Below are 15,899 nucleotides of genomic sequence, written 5' to 3' on the forward strand. Positions count from 1 at the left end.
TTCAAACCAGACTAAGTACTAGAAAATATACCGTAGGGACAATTCTGCACTGACAGGAGGATGGACTAGATGACTAGTCGGGGCCTTTTCCATCTTTAAATTTCTAGGAAGTTAGACCCCAATAAGGGAGTTTTAGCACTGGTCAAACAGGATTCAAACTACTGCTAAACTACACGAAAATTCTTACCACAATAGTGTCTGCTCCTATAACAATATCTGGAGTTCTAAGGTGTTTCTGGAAAGATAAGGAGACAAAAAAAAAGAAAAAAAGTAAAAAACAAACCATCAAACAAAAACCCCCAGAATATCCAACTCAAGACACTGTAGCTTTACCGCTTGGAAGGTATTGATCCAAATATATCTAGAAAGGAGTTGAAGTCTATGCATCCTTAACAGAATTGTAATCAGTTACATCTGTGAAAAACCAAGGAAAGCAAGGACTGTGGGCAAAAATAACTGAGGGTATGATTTTGCCTGCAGAACTTGTACTGATGATGAAGTGCACCCAGGAAAGAACCCAACTCAACTCTCAAGCACAGGTTGAGTTTCAAGGCTGCCAGTTACAAAAAAACCCCTTTTTTGTAATAAGCCAAGTGTATTGGATACAGAAATCATTGAAACACATTAACAATGAGTCCCAAAATGCCATTTTTATGGAGTTACTATTCAGATGTCCTTAAGTGTACTTGCATACCCCTCAACCACCTGAATTTAAACATATCCAGACATTAATAGGAGTTCTAAGGTTTCGTTTTATAGAATTCTCTCAGCCCTTTCCTTTTTCCCTCTCCCTGCTCTCAAACTGCAAAGTGTTCTGATTGTCCAGGATTTTTTGCTTGCCTACATTTCATTTGGATGCTTTCTGACCCTAACCCTACAGTTTATCATTGAATGATGTAACATGGCTGAGACTTACATTTATTCATTGTTCGTGATAGACATGACTGTTGATATAAACTTACTTCTTACGGCAGCTTGTTTTCATGAATAGAGAAGGCTCTAGTCTTAATATATTAGGTAAGAGTTAATACAGCAAATGAGAGGAGGAACTCTACTGGGAAACAGTGTAAGATTTGATATCATAATAAAAAGTGACAGAGCTAACATACTGATTAGTTTTAAATGGTACAGCTACATCAGGGGTTCTCAAACTGGGGGTCAGGACCCTACAGCGGGTTGCAAGGTTATTACCTTGGGGGTATCGAGCTGTCAGCCTCCATCCCAAACCGCGCTTTGTCTCTAGCATTTATAATGGTGTTAAATATACAAAAAAAAGTGTTTTTAATTTAGGGGTGGGGGTCACACTCAGAGGCTTGCTATGTGAAAGGGGTCACCAGTACAAAAGTTTGAGAACCACTGAGCTACATCCATATGCTACTTAACGAAATCCTGTATATAGGAAGCACTCAAAATCCCTCTGGATGGACTTAAGAAAACTATGAAGTAGCAGGAAAATTTTTAATAGTATAAAATACTATGAGTCTTTAAAAAGATTAAAAAGATTACATAGTATTCCACAATTAAAGTCCACTATATTCTTGTTAAGGTTTGAAATCCACTGCCCTAATATTACACCATAGTCTGAAGAAGAAAGTGACAGAAACAGATATGAATCTGTGTAATCATTTACATAGGATATAATTCAATATTTGCTCTGACAGACAGTGTCATTTGGCAACGGTGTTGGTATGGCGCATTCAGTATAGGTGAATCGATCTCAGAAAAGGATTAGTCTCTATTCCTCCCTTCCAGAGGAAAGTCATTAAGAAAATATTTGCAGATCCACACCAATAGCAAATGACATCCTATAAGAATTTTTTTTAAAACCTAATCATTTGGGCTTCAGGCTTGGTTGTGGCACAGAACCAGCCTTAATCACTGTGGTGGAGCACATTAGGGCAGTAGGCAGAAGTCTAATATCTATGCTGATAAATCTAATACTGGATTTCGACAACATTGATCACAAGGCTCTACTGGCTTGACTATAAGACTAGTGGAGAGGCAGACCAAGTTGCCTTAGTTCAGGGATTGGCAACCTGTGGCACGCGGCCCGTCAGGGAAATCCACTGTCGGGTCAGGACGGTTTGTTTACCTGCCACATCCACAGGTTCAGCCGATCGCAGCTCCCGCTGGCCACGGTTCACCGCTCAAGGCCAATGCGGGCTGGGGGAAGCGGCGGTCAGCACATCCCTCGGCCTGCATCGCTTCCTGCAGACCCCATTGGCCTGGAACAGCGAACCGCGGCCACTGGGAGCTGCGATCAGCTGAACCTGCGGACGCTGCAGGTAAACAAACTATCCCGGCCCCCAGCAGATTTTCCTGATTGGCCGCGTGCCAAAGGTTGCCGATCCCTGCCTTAGTTCATTGTTTTCAGAAAGAGGTCAGAGGGCTGTCTGCTGGGCAGCTGGTTTTTTGCTTCATTTATGAAGGCTCACACTGCTCACTCCAGTCACACTTCTTGTTCACGCAATATCTGAAGCCACTCACAGATTGCAAAGCATTATGGGTTACAGTATCATTGGCATGTTGATGACAGTCAGATCTGTATCTCTTCACAGGACCTAAATAGAATTGCATCTCTGCTCACCAAGTGCCTGGAAATCCTGGACAAAGTCTAACTATCTCAGACTCAATTTGGGAAGTTAGCTGTTGGCAGGACTTGGCGATTATACCTCAATTTAGAGCTTCTGCCTGCTGTCAGAGCTGTCTGTAATCGCTGTTTTGGCCTTTCACAAACTGAAGGCACTGGAGCACCTTTTAGCAAGTCTAGCCCATTTCAACAGGTAGTTGCCACAACAGTGACATAGGGGAAAATGTGTCTGTTTGCTTAAAGGATGCAAATGCATCTGTATATTTACTACCTTACAAGTGCACGTAACAGTAATAAATAGTGAGAACACCACACACCACACAAACACAAGATATGACTATTGAAATAGCTGACAGACTCACTAGATGCATTCTATTTGCCACTTCAAGTGCCTTCTGCTTTGCTGTTTCTATGGCATACTCATAAGGGACTGCAAAAGATGACTTCTCAAGTGTCTCTTTAAACCAGGATGGAACTACCTCAAATCGGAGACCCTAAAATATACAAAGAAAAGGCAATGTAGTGAGCATCATCAAATGTTTTGGAAGATTAAGTGGATTTTGCTCTTTTTTTAGGTCTATTTCCTCTACAGTACAAATTACATTTAATTATGCAAAAAGTAAATCAGAATAGAATGGAAGCTAATCTGAGAAATATCAGTGAAAACTATCTAGTTATTTATTTTTAAAAATTAACCTACTGTAAAATGCCATGTGTCTTCAAGAGAGGAAGAAAAAGACAGATATTGATAACAACATATAAACAAACTGTAGAATTACAAAACTATTGCAAACATTACAATCTAGTCCAAATATTGCAGACTTCACTCATTCTATCAGCAGTATGCAATCAAAATTAAAACCGAAACAAATAACAAACCTAAAATCCCATTGTGTGCATTTCATCTGAGAAGAAAAAACCCTATTGCACTGAATTGTTTTGAATTTACTCTTAATATGCAAACATCTCAAAATAAAGGCAAGAAAATCTATCCACGAAAAACAAGTTTTACACTTGGAGTACTTATAACCATTTTACTCTTGCATGTAACCACCTAACCACAAATGCATGACATCTCTCTCCTTTAGGGTTTTCTATTACACCCATCATTGTAGTATCTGTGGGCTTCTCACGTAAATTAGATCAGTGTGGTGAAGTCTTCAGTGACTATAATCTTGGCATTTACTTGTGCTGCACTGTGGATAAATCGGTATGAGTTTTGCAACACAACATTTAACTGAAACACAACTATCAAATGTATGCTTAGATGTAAATATTCACATGTAGCCAGAAATATACATTTTAGATTTGTCACAGCAACCTGGTTAGCTTTCTGGATTTTTTCCCCTAATTCCTGCCTCCAAACTACAGGTTCAATCTTGTTTCACCAGTGACTTAAACGAAAGCAGGATTTCATCCTCGGACACAATCTATGGTATGTTTGGATAGAGGGGAAGAAAGTGTGGCTGAGAAAAAGCATAAGTGAAAAAGTTTTTTTGGATTATGTGATGTGATCTAGTGCAAACATACCCTTCTCCCCCGCAAATAAAACACTAGCATTGTTTGTGTTTTTACTTCTACCAATCACCATTAATGTGAAGTATTGATCAAAATGTGTGTAACACAATTCTTTATATGAAGTGTAAAAATAAAAAAATATAAGTCCCATGGATACAATGACACTGTATGACTAACATTAACACTTAACGGGGTTTTTCCAAAAGTCCTGAAGGGCAGCAATGCAAAACCAATACACAGGGCCACAACTGTAAATTCACCAGTTAACACAGCTGAGACTCTGGCACCACGTATTATATTCCAGTGCTACTCAAAGTGGTGGTCTGCAGACTGGTGCCGGTCCGTGAGCCATCAACTGCCGGTCTGCACGCACATTGGAAAAAAAAATTGTTGATCCCCCACATCAGATAGCTTGAGAAGCACTGGTCTATTCTTAGGTTTCAGAGTAACAGCCGTTTTAGTCTGTATTCGCAAAAAGAAAAGGAGTACTTGTGGCACCTTAGAGACTAACCAATTTATTTGAGCATGAGCTTTCCTGAGCTACAGCTCACTTCATCGAATGCATACTGTGGAAAATACAGAAGATGTTTTTATACATACAGACCATGAAAAAATGGGTGTTTATCACTTCAGAAGGTTTTCTCTCCCCCCACCCCACTCTCCTGCTGGTAATAGCTTAGCTAAAGTGATCACTCTCCTTACAATGTGTATGATAATCAAGGTGGGTCATTTCCAGCACAAATCCAGGTTTTCTCCCCACCTTATGCACCCTTTTCACTGACAGCTGACAACAGTAACAAGATAAAACATGTTACCAGAGGTGAAAGTAACTTAAAGGACTTACTGGTACTCCAGAGTCCTGGGAGGGGGTGGGGGGTTGGGGTGGGGAAATGGCCTCGACCGGAAGAGGCGGGGCCGGGCCCTTTAAATCAAGATTTAAAGGCCCCAGGGCTGCGGCTGGGAGCCCCGGGGCCTTTAAATCACCCCCAGAGCTACAAGCTGCAGAGGCGGCTGGGAGCTTCGGGGCTTGGGGGCAATTTAAAGGCCCCGGACTCCGGCCGCTGCTACCGCAGCGGAGCTCCAGGCCCTTTAAATCATCACTGGAGCCCTACTGCTGCTACCCCGGGAGCTCTTGCGGCGGGGCTCGGATGGTGCTTTAAAGGGCCCGGGGCTCCCCGCAGCAGCCCTTTAGAGCACCAGCCTGGGGAAGCTGATCTGGTCCAGCACGGCATACTGGCTTTTGCCGGTACACTGAACCGGACTGGACCAGCTTACTTTTACCTCTGCATGTTACTATTTTAGCTGCATTCCCTACCGCAAACATCCCTCCCCCTCTGCCCTTTGTTGCATGTATTGAGACCACCTCATAGCTTGACCTAACAAGTTTCACATCCTATATCTGGGAATTGGCGTCACCCAATGGCATGTTCCTAAGAACTTCATTTTGTTCAGCTTCCTTGCCCCAGCCACACCAGCAGGCTACTTCCCAGCTGCATAACCCACCTCCCACCCCAAGACTCTGCTCAAGTGCAATTTATTTAAAAATATTCGCAAAAAGAAAAGGAGGACTTGTGGCACCTTAGAGACTAGCCAATTTATTTGAGCATAAGCTTTCGTGAGCTACGCTCAAATAAACTGGTGCTCACAAAAGCTCATGCTCAAATAAATTGGTTAGTCTCTAAGGTGCCACAAGTACTCCCTTTCTTTTTGCGAATACAGACTAACACGGCTGCTACTCTGAAACCTTTAAAAATATTGTTCTTCTGGTCACATAAGCCCACAAACACATGTCTTTCAACTTTAAAAATGTCAAGACGTCAACAACAGGGAAGGGGGGGAATAACGGCCCCTTGGCAGACTGTTAAACCACTCTCCTGTCTGTGCCCAGAGAGTCCAGCTGCTGCAGGGGCATTTCCAGGGAGCGATGGGGGGCGAGGGGGGCTCGAGCATTGGGAAGTGTACGTCTCCACCGCAATTAGACAACCGGGGCTGGCCGACGGGGCCAGCTGACTGGGGCTGGTCAACTGCTGTGTAGACTTCAGCTCTAGCACCCTCCCACCTCCCCGGGTGCAGCCCCAGGCAATGAAACAGCCCCTGCCCGGCGCCAGCGCCGGTGTCTGAGCGCCGTGCGGACTTTGCCGCGTAGACCTACCCCCAGTGACCTCGCCCCTCCATCGCCCGCTAGCGGCAGGGGGCCCGGGCGGCGCTGCCCCGGACTCACCACGTTGGCGAGGATCTCCTGCCGCCGGGGGGAGGCGCTGGCCAGCACCACCCTCTTGCTGACCAGCTTCCCGATCACCGGGTTCAGCGCCATGGCTGCGGCGAGGCCCGGGATCTCCCCCGCACGGCCCCGAGGCTCAGCAGCGCCAGGAAACCCGCAGCGCCGGGGCGGGGCGGGGGGGGGGGAGAGCGAGGAGCGGCGCGTTTATACGGCGCGGCGAGCAGGGAGGAGCGGGGCGGTGGGACCCGCCCCCGGCCCGGGAAGGCGGGCCCGGCGCTCTGCACTGGGCGGGAGCCGCGTGCTCTGCTGACGCTCCTGGCGGGGCCCAGGGGGAAGCGGGCCTGGCGAGCTGGGCACGTTCGAAATGGGACGGACGGACAGACAGACACTTAGCTACACAAAATGTTCCTGCCAGGTAGCTGGCGGGAATGGAGAGACAGACGGCTGGAAAGTTGGATACGGGGGCGGATTTAGTCCAGGGGCGTCAGTCCTGCAGTTTTCAACTTCCACCTGCAGTATTGGGAACCTCAGGTGCTTAAAAATCGTTATTCAGGCCCCAAAATCAAGAGCCTGGTTTAAAACGTGTGCGATTAAAAGGAAAATACATACAGGGTCGCTTTCTGGTTTCGGAGCCCTTAGGGTACACTCACCTTGCATTTTCAGCCTTTTCTCTGACACCACAAGGGCTAGATTTTATTTATTATTATTTATTTATTTATTAATGAATGCTGACCTTCACCTGCAAACTCTTGATTCCAGCTGCTGAGGCTTGCAGAAAAATGCCAAATCACATGAGACTTTTGATGAAACTGTGAGTTAGCAATACTGCAATGTCTGCAGGACGTTTTCCTTTGAGCTGGTCTACACTACACACTTCAGTAAAACTATGTTGCTCAACCCTGAAAAGGAAGGTGGCTTAACTACACTGATGGGAGAAGCTCTCCTGTCCTGTTCACATAGGAGTGTCTTTACTAAAAAAGCTGCTGTAGCACTTAAGTATCAGCCTGCTCTGAGGCCCATGGGGTGATCAAGATACATGGCAGTAAGGGACTAGTTTGATCTTTAACTCTTCATTTCCCAACTTATTTCCAGTGTTTGGGTACTTTAGAAGGTGTAGAATTTAACATCTTTAGATAATATCTTCATGAAGTGAGCTGTAGCTCATGAAAGCTTGTGCTCAGATAAATGTGTTAGTCTCTAAGGTGCCACAAGTACTCCTTTTCTTTTTATCTTCATCCTTGACTCTTATGTCATATGATGCTGAATGTGAGGGTTTGCACACCCTATATATATATATATTTTTTTCAAAATAAAAACCCTAAACATACATTTGCAAGACATTTCTAGACATGGAACTGATTAATATTTTCATTATCTGTCCTTATGCCAACTCAGTTACAAATAATCATAGAAAATCATTAAAGGGTTTATGCAGGTGGAAACTAATCAAAATTGCAAATGAAGACCACTTGTAGGTATGCATAAATAAGCAGGGAAATAGCTTTCAAAATAAGCATCAGTACAAAAGTGGTAGAATTTTCATTTGGCAACAATTATAGGAAATTCAGACAAAAGATAAAATTTCTGCAACCATAAAATATGCATCACTTGTTTTCTAGAAGTGAGACTGAAACAGCTGTAAATGATGGAGTCCAGATATCGCAGCCCCTCATCTGTCTTAAGGGCCAAATTTTGAGCTCTTCACTCCTGTTGATGAGCAATTCCTCATACAATTAGTCTCACCAAAGTGAATGGAACTGTCCATGTGAGTACTTTCACAGATTTTTGAAGTCAGAAAGGTTTATTATCATCATTTAGTCTGACCAGTTTCTCACCAGTGGGAACAGAGGAGTCACAATCAGGCCTTATAGGTAGGTGAAAGTTTTGCACTGAAGTTCAGATTCATCCTCAATAACTTTCAAGCAGCGATGCTGTGTCCTTTTCTTAATGGGCTTATTAAGAGTCATAGGGTTAAATATTCCACTTTTATTTAAAAAATTCATACACCCTCCAGGCAGTAAATTAGAATATCAGTTTGTACTGTAACTATGAAAGGGTTTCATAACCAAGAGCAGTGTCTCAGTATTCCTGGGCTAAGGATCATATCAGTGGGTAATGCAATTCTAAACATCAGAACAAAATAATATGGGAATGGGAGATTTCTTTTCATGACAGCAATGAGTGACTTGTGTTTGAGAAAGGATAAATGACTGTAGTTAGAAAGATTAGTGTTTGACTTTAAAGCTGCTTTAGCTCAAACCTTAAAATAAAAACAGCAATTAAAAGAAAAAACTCTAAGGAACTTGTACTGAATTAAAAAAGGAAAGAAAATGCCCAGACTCACTTCAATTGTTATCCTAGACCTACATTACTAAAAGCAATGGATTCTCCTTTCGCTCTGTCAAACTTACCCCACAGAAAAGCATTTAGGGAGTATTAGCTTTGGGAAGAGACCCTGGCAGTTCCATGGGAACTATAAAGCCAAAGGACTGGAGAAGGTCTGAGAAATGTGGGGAAGAAGGCCGTAGGTGCTGTGTCTGCCACAGATCTCCTGAAATCCACACAGATCTTGTAAGAGCCATGAGTTTTGGGTCCAAAACCACGGCTGCTACTTCAGGATTGTAGAGTGTGACACCTCTTCCCACACCTCCAAATAAAATAATAATAATACTTGAAAGAGGTGTTGCAGAAATAGAATGCACAATGTTTTTTAATTTGCAGTTGTAATGGTATCACATGAAAGAATTATACCTGATAAGAGCCCTGTCAAGGCTGCTACCAAGATACTTTTGAAAGAGTACTCTATCCCTATCCCCATGCCCATAAGTATTAATATCAGACCAAATCCTAATAAGTGCATAGCATCTGCTGAGCTGCTGCAACTCCCCATTGAAATTAATGGAATTCAAATAATCAGTTCTTCTTGGGATTTGGACCATAATAATTACAGATCCAAAGTCATTATTTCACACAATACCCCATATGATTTCAGGATATGATATTGTATTTCGGTGCTGTGCTGCTGTAGAGTGTGGAGTTGTTTAAATAGTGCTTGTATTAATCAAAAGTTTGAAAGACTTTTCCTCCCTACTGCTAATCAACCTGACTCCATAGTTACTTATGATTGTGTATATGTGGCAAAGTTCAAATATCCCTATGAGAACAAGCTAAGCGATGTCACATAAGCTAACACAGAGATGAGAAGTAGATGAGTCTCACACTTACATTTTTGATTTCTGAAAATTTATTATTGACAGGTAACCATTAAAAAAACACTCAGTTGCAGATTTTCAGAAATCAAAAGGTATAAGTGTGTGAGATTCTAGTGAATTGACTGAGATGAAGAACATTGACAGCAGTAGTTATTGGAAACGTGGCTGCCTACTCTAGATATGCTGGTCAAAGATTAGCTCATCCAAGGTTAGTTGTGAAACTGTCAACTTTTTCAAATACCTACTGTATTTTGGAAAAAGCAAGGTAAGAATTAGAGATGAATGGAAAGTTCTGAATTGTAAAGGCTTTTGCTATACTGTAAGATTGGTATTGCAGTTTTATATCTCTTCCTTTTTGTCTGTGTTCTTACACAATGCTTATCATTGTGGTAACTGTGAAATATCAGAGAATGTTTTAAGGGCCAAATTCTACACTCATTTCCACCTGTGTAAATTCAGAGTAACCTCATTGACTTAGATTTACTGGATTTACTTTACTTGGGTACAGTGTCTCTGCAAACACTGAAACTTCCTTATCAGGAGAACTATGCAGTTCCACTACACAGAGATGGCAGGATGCCAAGGGAGGTGCTACAAGGGGAGATACCGTAGAACCTCAGAGTTACGAACACCCGAGTTACAAACTGATGATCAACCACACGCTTCATTTGGATCCAGAAGTATGTAATCAGGCAACAGCAGAGAACAACAAAAGGCAACTACACTACAGTACTGTGTTAAATGTAAACTACTAAAAAAATAAATGGAAAATTTACAAAAAAGATTTGACAAGATAAGGAAACAGTTTCTGTGCTTGTTTCATTTAAATTAAAATGGTTAAAAACAGCATTTTTCTTCTGCATAGTAAAGTTTCAAAGCTGTATTAAGTCAATGTTCAGCTGTAAACTTTTGAAAGAACATAACATTTTGTTCAGAGTTACACACATTTCAGAGTTGCGAACAGCTTCCATTCCTGAGGTGTTTGTAACTCTGAGGTTCTACTGTATGTGTTACACTGTTAACCACAAGACTCAGCTTTGCAATGAGAACTTTGTTTATTCTGGGAATCCAAATGTTTGCCTGGTAAGAGCTTCTTTTAAGAGCTCACCCTACTGCATTCTCAAAGCGGCAGCTCCCATTTCTCTTGGGATTATTATACTGCTTTGTGCTAGAGAACACCAAACCCCTAAGATACCAGTAGTGTGCCAGGTGTATCATCACCTGCAGGCAAGCACAGTAGATGCTTTGGCAGTTAGGCCTTGTTGTAGGATCCAGCCCTGGTGGGTCCCATAACCACTCAGATACAGGGCTAAGGGAAAGGGTAGTTTACTAGGGCTGGCAGGAAAGGGAAAGATTGCAAATACAGTGGTACAAAGATTTAAACAGTGACAGTTCAAGGTGAAAAATAGTGGTGGTTGTTTGAGTCCATGTGGGATTCCATCAAGAATCAGGGCTCTTCGTGCCTAGTGCCTAAGGTGCCCTCTCCAGTCTAGTCTCTATTCTAGCAAATAGAAGCTTGCAGGTTTCTAAGCCAGGCTCACTTGGTATGTGTCTCTCTCAGGAGGCCCCTCTGCACTGTCTCCTACCTAGTTGCTGCAGTTGATCACATGTATGGCGGTATCACGTGTATATATAGAAATGTGGTCATAGATGGGTGCCTAAAGTTAGTACATTTGAAAGTCATTCCACGCTTAGGGGAGAAGCCCCCGAGAGGAAGGATGGTCAAATAATTAGGGTGTTAACCTTTGACTCTGCAACAGATTTCCTGTGTGATCTTGGACAAGTCTCAGTCTCTGTGTGTGAATTCCCCATCTGTACAATGAGCACAATACCACTTCCCTACAGTAGAGACTGTGAAATGCTTAGATACTTTGGGAATGGGGGCCATAAATAGGTACCTAAATATGGATTTAGGGTCTAGCTCCTCAAAGGCATTTAGGGGCTTAACTCCCATTGAGACCAATGAGAGTTAGGTGCTTAAATAGCTTGAGGGTCTGGATGTGAGAGCCTAATTTTAGGCACCCATATTTGGAATTTTTTGACCTATGGTAAGTTTCAAAAACAGGGTTCAGAATCCCATACTGCAATGGATGGGCCAATCATTCCTTTCATAGCCTACAATCTGTTTCCCAAAAAGCCAAGGAAATCATTGCGTATGATCTTACAGCCTGAAGAGTTGTAGGCCCTTTCTTCTTGGATTTCCCTGCTCAGAACAGTACTCCCCAAAGGCTCTGGGTGAATAGTGCTTAATCTATTACCTTTCTTATCCCAAAGGTGACTCTCTGTGAATGGTCTGATACGGTCTGCTCTAAAGTCATTTAACCATGCAGCTGAACTGCTGAGGTTGTGCACCAGAATAGATCTGTTCACAAAAGGTAATATAGTCAATCTCTTTTAAGGATCTTTTAAGCATTGGGTTTGCTTTTGAAGGCAAATTTTATCTTGACACGGCCATGGGCATTGGCTGTTCAATCTCCTTCACAGCAATAATTTGGGGGAGATCTGTCTGTGTACAACTTCTGAATTCTGTTTGACATTGGGGGACTCTTTATGTGTATCTGTGTCAGACTGCAGACTCCATTTTGAATGAGGGGCTCGCTGCCTTCTCTGTTGTTCTTTTACCTCCAAGGAATGATGGCACAGGGCTAACGGGGTCATGAAATCTTGATGGGGCCAATGTTGCCAACTCTCCTGATTTTTTTGCAAGTGACAGGATTTTGGCTGTGGCTGGAGCCAGCCTCACTGTGACACAATAACATCCGGTCCACTAGTGAATTTGAGTGCTACTTGGGGGGAAATCCCCTCTTCGTTACCTGCCCCACTTGCCCACCTCCAGGGGCAGAGCAACCAATTAGAGTTACAGAAAGCTGTCTCCCTTCCCTCAGCAGCCTGAAGCCGTTCTCACAGGAGGGGAAAGGAGAGGAAGGAGCTAAAGAGTGCAGCATCTCAGGGTGGCTCTGTTCCCACCTCTCACCTACCCTGCTGTGAGCAATGGGGTTGGTTCTTCTTCTCCCCCATGTAGCACTCAGCCTGCAAAGAGTTAGAGCGGGGGTTGGCAACCTTTCAGAAGTGGTGTGCCGAGTCATTTATTCAGTTTAATTTAAAAGTTTCACATGACGGTAATGCATTTTAATGTTTTTAGAAGATCTTTCCCTATAAAAGTCTATATATTATATAACCATTGTTGTATTGTCAAGAATCAGGGCTCTTCGTGCCTAAGGTGCCCTCTCCAGTCTAGTCTCTATTCTAGCAAATAGAAGCTTGCAGGTTTCTAAGCCAGGCTCACTTGGTATGTCTCTCTCTCAGGAGGCCCCTCTGCACTGTCTCCTACCTAGTCTCCTACTTAGTTACCTAGTTGAGCCTGGCTTAGAAACCTGCAAGCTTCTATTTGCTAGAATAGAGACTAGACTGGAGAGGGCACCTTAGGCACTAGGCACGAAGAGCCCTGATTCTTGACAATACAACAAGGTTTTCAAAATGTTTAAGAACCTTCATTTAAAAATTAAATTAAAATGTTGATCTTATGCCGCCGGCCTGCTCAGCCCACTGCTGGTCTGGGGTTCCGTTCATCTAGGCCAGCAGCAGGCTGTGCGGGGCCGGTGGCCGGGACCCCAGACCGGCAGTGGGCTGAGTGAGGCCGGTGACTGGGATCCCAGACTGGCAGTGGGCTGAGTGGCTCAGCCCACTGCCTCTCAGGGGTTCCATCTGCCGGCTCCTGCTAGCTGGGATCCCAGCTGCTGGACCCGCTCAGCCCACTGCCAGTCTGGGGTCCGAGCCCTGCCCACATACAGTGGGTACCTACCTTCTCCCTGGTTCTGGCCCATTATCTTCCTCTCTCTCTGCACTGAACTGAGGGGTGAAGAAGCAGGCCCGGGGTTGGGGTGTAGGGTCTGGCCAGGAGCTAGAATGAGGGAGGAGGCTCAGGGTTGGGGCAGGAGGTTTGGGTATGGAGAGCTTACCTGGGCAGCTCCCATTTGGTGGGAGGGGTGCAGGTAGGAATGTGGGGTGGGTGGTGCAGGAGCTCCCATTTGGTGAGGGGGGGGGAGATGCAAGAGTCAGGATGTGGGGGGTGCAAGAGTCGGGGCATGGGGTGTGGGGGACCTGGGTATATGTGGGGGTGCCAAAGTCAGGACTGGGGTTTGGGGGTGTGTGTGTGAAAGAGTCAAGCAGAGGGCTGGGTGTGTGTTTGAGGGGGGTATAGGGCTCAGGGCAGGGTGTGTGTGGGGGGGGTCCATGGGGTGCTCACAGCAGGGGGTATGCCCTGCTTCTACCCCACCCCCCCCTTCTCCAAGGCCCTGCCCCCACTTCTGCCTCCACCGGGAGCAGCAAGCACGCTGACCCTGCTCCTCCCCCGCCCCCTGGCAAGGGCCATCAGCTGATCGGTGCTAGGGAGGGACGGATGGAGAGGAGGAGAAGCAGGAACCCAGCACACTGCGGGACGAGTCAGGGAAGCCAGCAGAACCAAGCTTCTGCCACCTGCCCCTTGCCCCCATGGGAGGGGGGAGAAGGGCGGAGAAGAGCGGGCCGGGCTAGGCAGGGCAGGATTTTTAATGGCACGCTGCTGCTACCCCGGGAGGCAGTAGCATGCCATTAAAAATGGGCTTGCATGCAGTCTTTGGCACGTGTGCCATAGGTTGCCAGCCCCTGAGTTAGAGAAAGCTTGGGCAGGAGAGTGGAAGGGCACTGATTGCAGAGGTCAGAGTGAGAGTGTATGATTCAGAGGTTTCAGAGTAGCAGCCATGTTAGTCTGTATTCGCAAAGAGAAAAGGAGTACTTGTGGCTTTGCAAATTGGATACAATTAACTTAGGTTACCTTGCATAATGACTTAACCATTCCCAGTCTCTATTCAAGCCTATTTCCCCTTGTTTTTTCCTACCCCTCCCTGCCCACTGTTCCTCAGATGTTCTTGTTAAACTCTGGATTTGTGCTGGAAATGGCCCACCTTGATTATCATACACATTGTAAGGAGAGTGATCACTTTAGATAAGCTATTACCAGCAGGAGAGTGGGGTGGGGGGCAAGAGAAAAGCTTTTGAAGTGATAAACACCCATTTTTTCATGGTCTGTATGTATAAAACATCCTCACTGCATTTTCCACTTTATGCATCTGATGAAGTGAGCTGTAGCTCACAAAAGCTTATGCTCAAATAAATTGGTTAGTCTCTAAGGTGCCACAAGTACTCCTTTTCTTTTTATGGTTCGGACGAGAGCCACAGACAGAGGGGGTGCCCAGACTCCTCAAAGGTCTCTACCCTAAGCCCAAAGAATGCTTAAGAGCTATGAGGAAACTGAGGCAGAAAAATATGTACAGGTGTGTTTATTTGGTCTAGATCAGGGGTTCTCAATTTTTTCTTTCTGAGGCCTCCCCCAACATATAATAACTTCATTACCAACCTGTGACACAACAACTGTTTTTCTTTATATCCAATAGATTAAAAGCTGTATTAAATGGATAGTTATTCAGTTAAGCACACACATATATATATATATATATAATATAAAAAAGAAAGGGATATATAGGTACAAAAATAGAAAACTGAATATTATTTTTGTTTTACTTAGTGAGAAACTTTTGCTGGTGCTGGTCAACAATTCTGTGAAGACATGGAGGGTATCTTCAACAAGCATACGTGTATGTCATGGTCAGTGTTCATCATGGGTCAGCTTCAGCCCAGGGGTTCAGCTTCAGCGAGTCTAACACCAGCCCTTCTCTCTGGTTTATTTTGGTGGACCCCCTGAAACCTGATCACAGCCCCCCAGCGGGCTGCCGACCCCCGGCTGAGAACTGCAGGTCTAGCTCCCTGTATTTCTTGTGCTAGTTAATGTAAAGAGTAATTGTTTTAGAATCCTGTGCAAAGTCTGACTTTGCATCTTCTGGCTTGCACTGTCACATTCCCCTGAAGTAGTAAGGTGTAAACCCAGGGTACCAACAAGGGTGAAGATTTGCCAGTGTTGTGCTTAAACTTCTGAGGAGTCTGGAGGAGTCAGCACTAATCACAGGGCCTGGGCAGTTGAACTACTGGGTCTCAGTAGGTGCTAGACAGAGGATCTGCACCCTGAGAGATGCCTAGAGACCCTAGCCGGGGCAGTGCCTGGACTCTGTTCAGGCTCAAGAAGCTTCAAGAGCGCACAGGAGCCTGGTGATACGGGTCCCAAACACAACCACCTGGTGAATGTCCAGGGGGAATGCTCTATGTGTGAGAGAGTCATTCAGTGTCCTTGTAATAGGTTGTGCTCACCACCATGGCACCTCCTACTGGCTGCTCTGGGAATTAGCTCTCTCCATCAGCAGGGTGCCCTCCTCTTGTGGTGTCTCACTCTCCATCACTGCTTCTCCAACATCTCCACTGTCTGTGG

General features: G+C 44.7%; 1 protein-coding gene and 1 long non-coding RNA gene across 2 annotated transcripts in view; one reads left to right on the forward strand and one right to left on the reverse strand.

Moving 5' to 3' along the window:
* Positions 1 to 6,523, reverse strand: part of ASMTL (acetylserotonin O-methyltransferase like) — a 57,922-nt gene extending 51,399 nt beyond the window's left edge. The window contains exons 1-3 of the mRNA XM_048859645.2: positions 6,330 to 6,523; positions 2,953 to 3,084; positions 188 to 235 (exon numbers count right to left, since the gene is read on the reverse strand). Coding sequence (XP_048715602.2) covers positions 188 to 235; positions 2,953 to 3,084; positions 6,330 to 6,422 — 273 coding nt within the window. The 5' untranslated portion in view covers positions 6,423 to 6,523. The remainder of the gene's footprint in view (positions 1 to 187; positions 236 to 2,952; positions 3,085 to 6,329) is intronic.
* Positions 6,524 to 7,972: 1,449 nt separating this feature from the next.
* LOC142070169 (uncharacterized) lies at positions 7,973 to 15,174 on the forward strand. Its single transcript, XR_012666165.1, has 3 exons — positions 7,973 to 8,094; positions 11,816 to 11,916; positions 15,105 to 15,174. It is a non-coding gene; the product is annotated as an uncharacterized LOC142070169 (long non-coding RNA).
* The last annotated feature ends 725 nt before the right edge of the window (positions 15,175 to 15,899 follow it).

Source organism: Caretta caretta, chromosome 1, assembly GCF_965140235.1.
Source record: "Caretta caretta isolate rCarCar2 chromosome 1, rCarCar1.hap1, whole genome shotgun sequence".
In the NCBI taxonomy this organism is placed as follows: Eukaryota; Metazoa; Chordata; order Testudines; family Cheloniidae; genus Caretta; species Caretta caretta.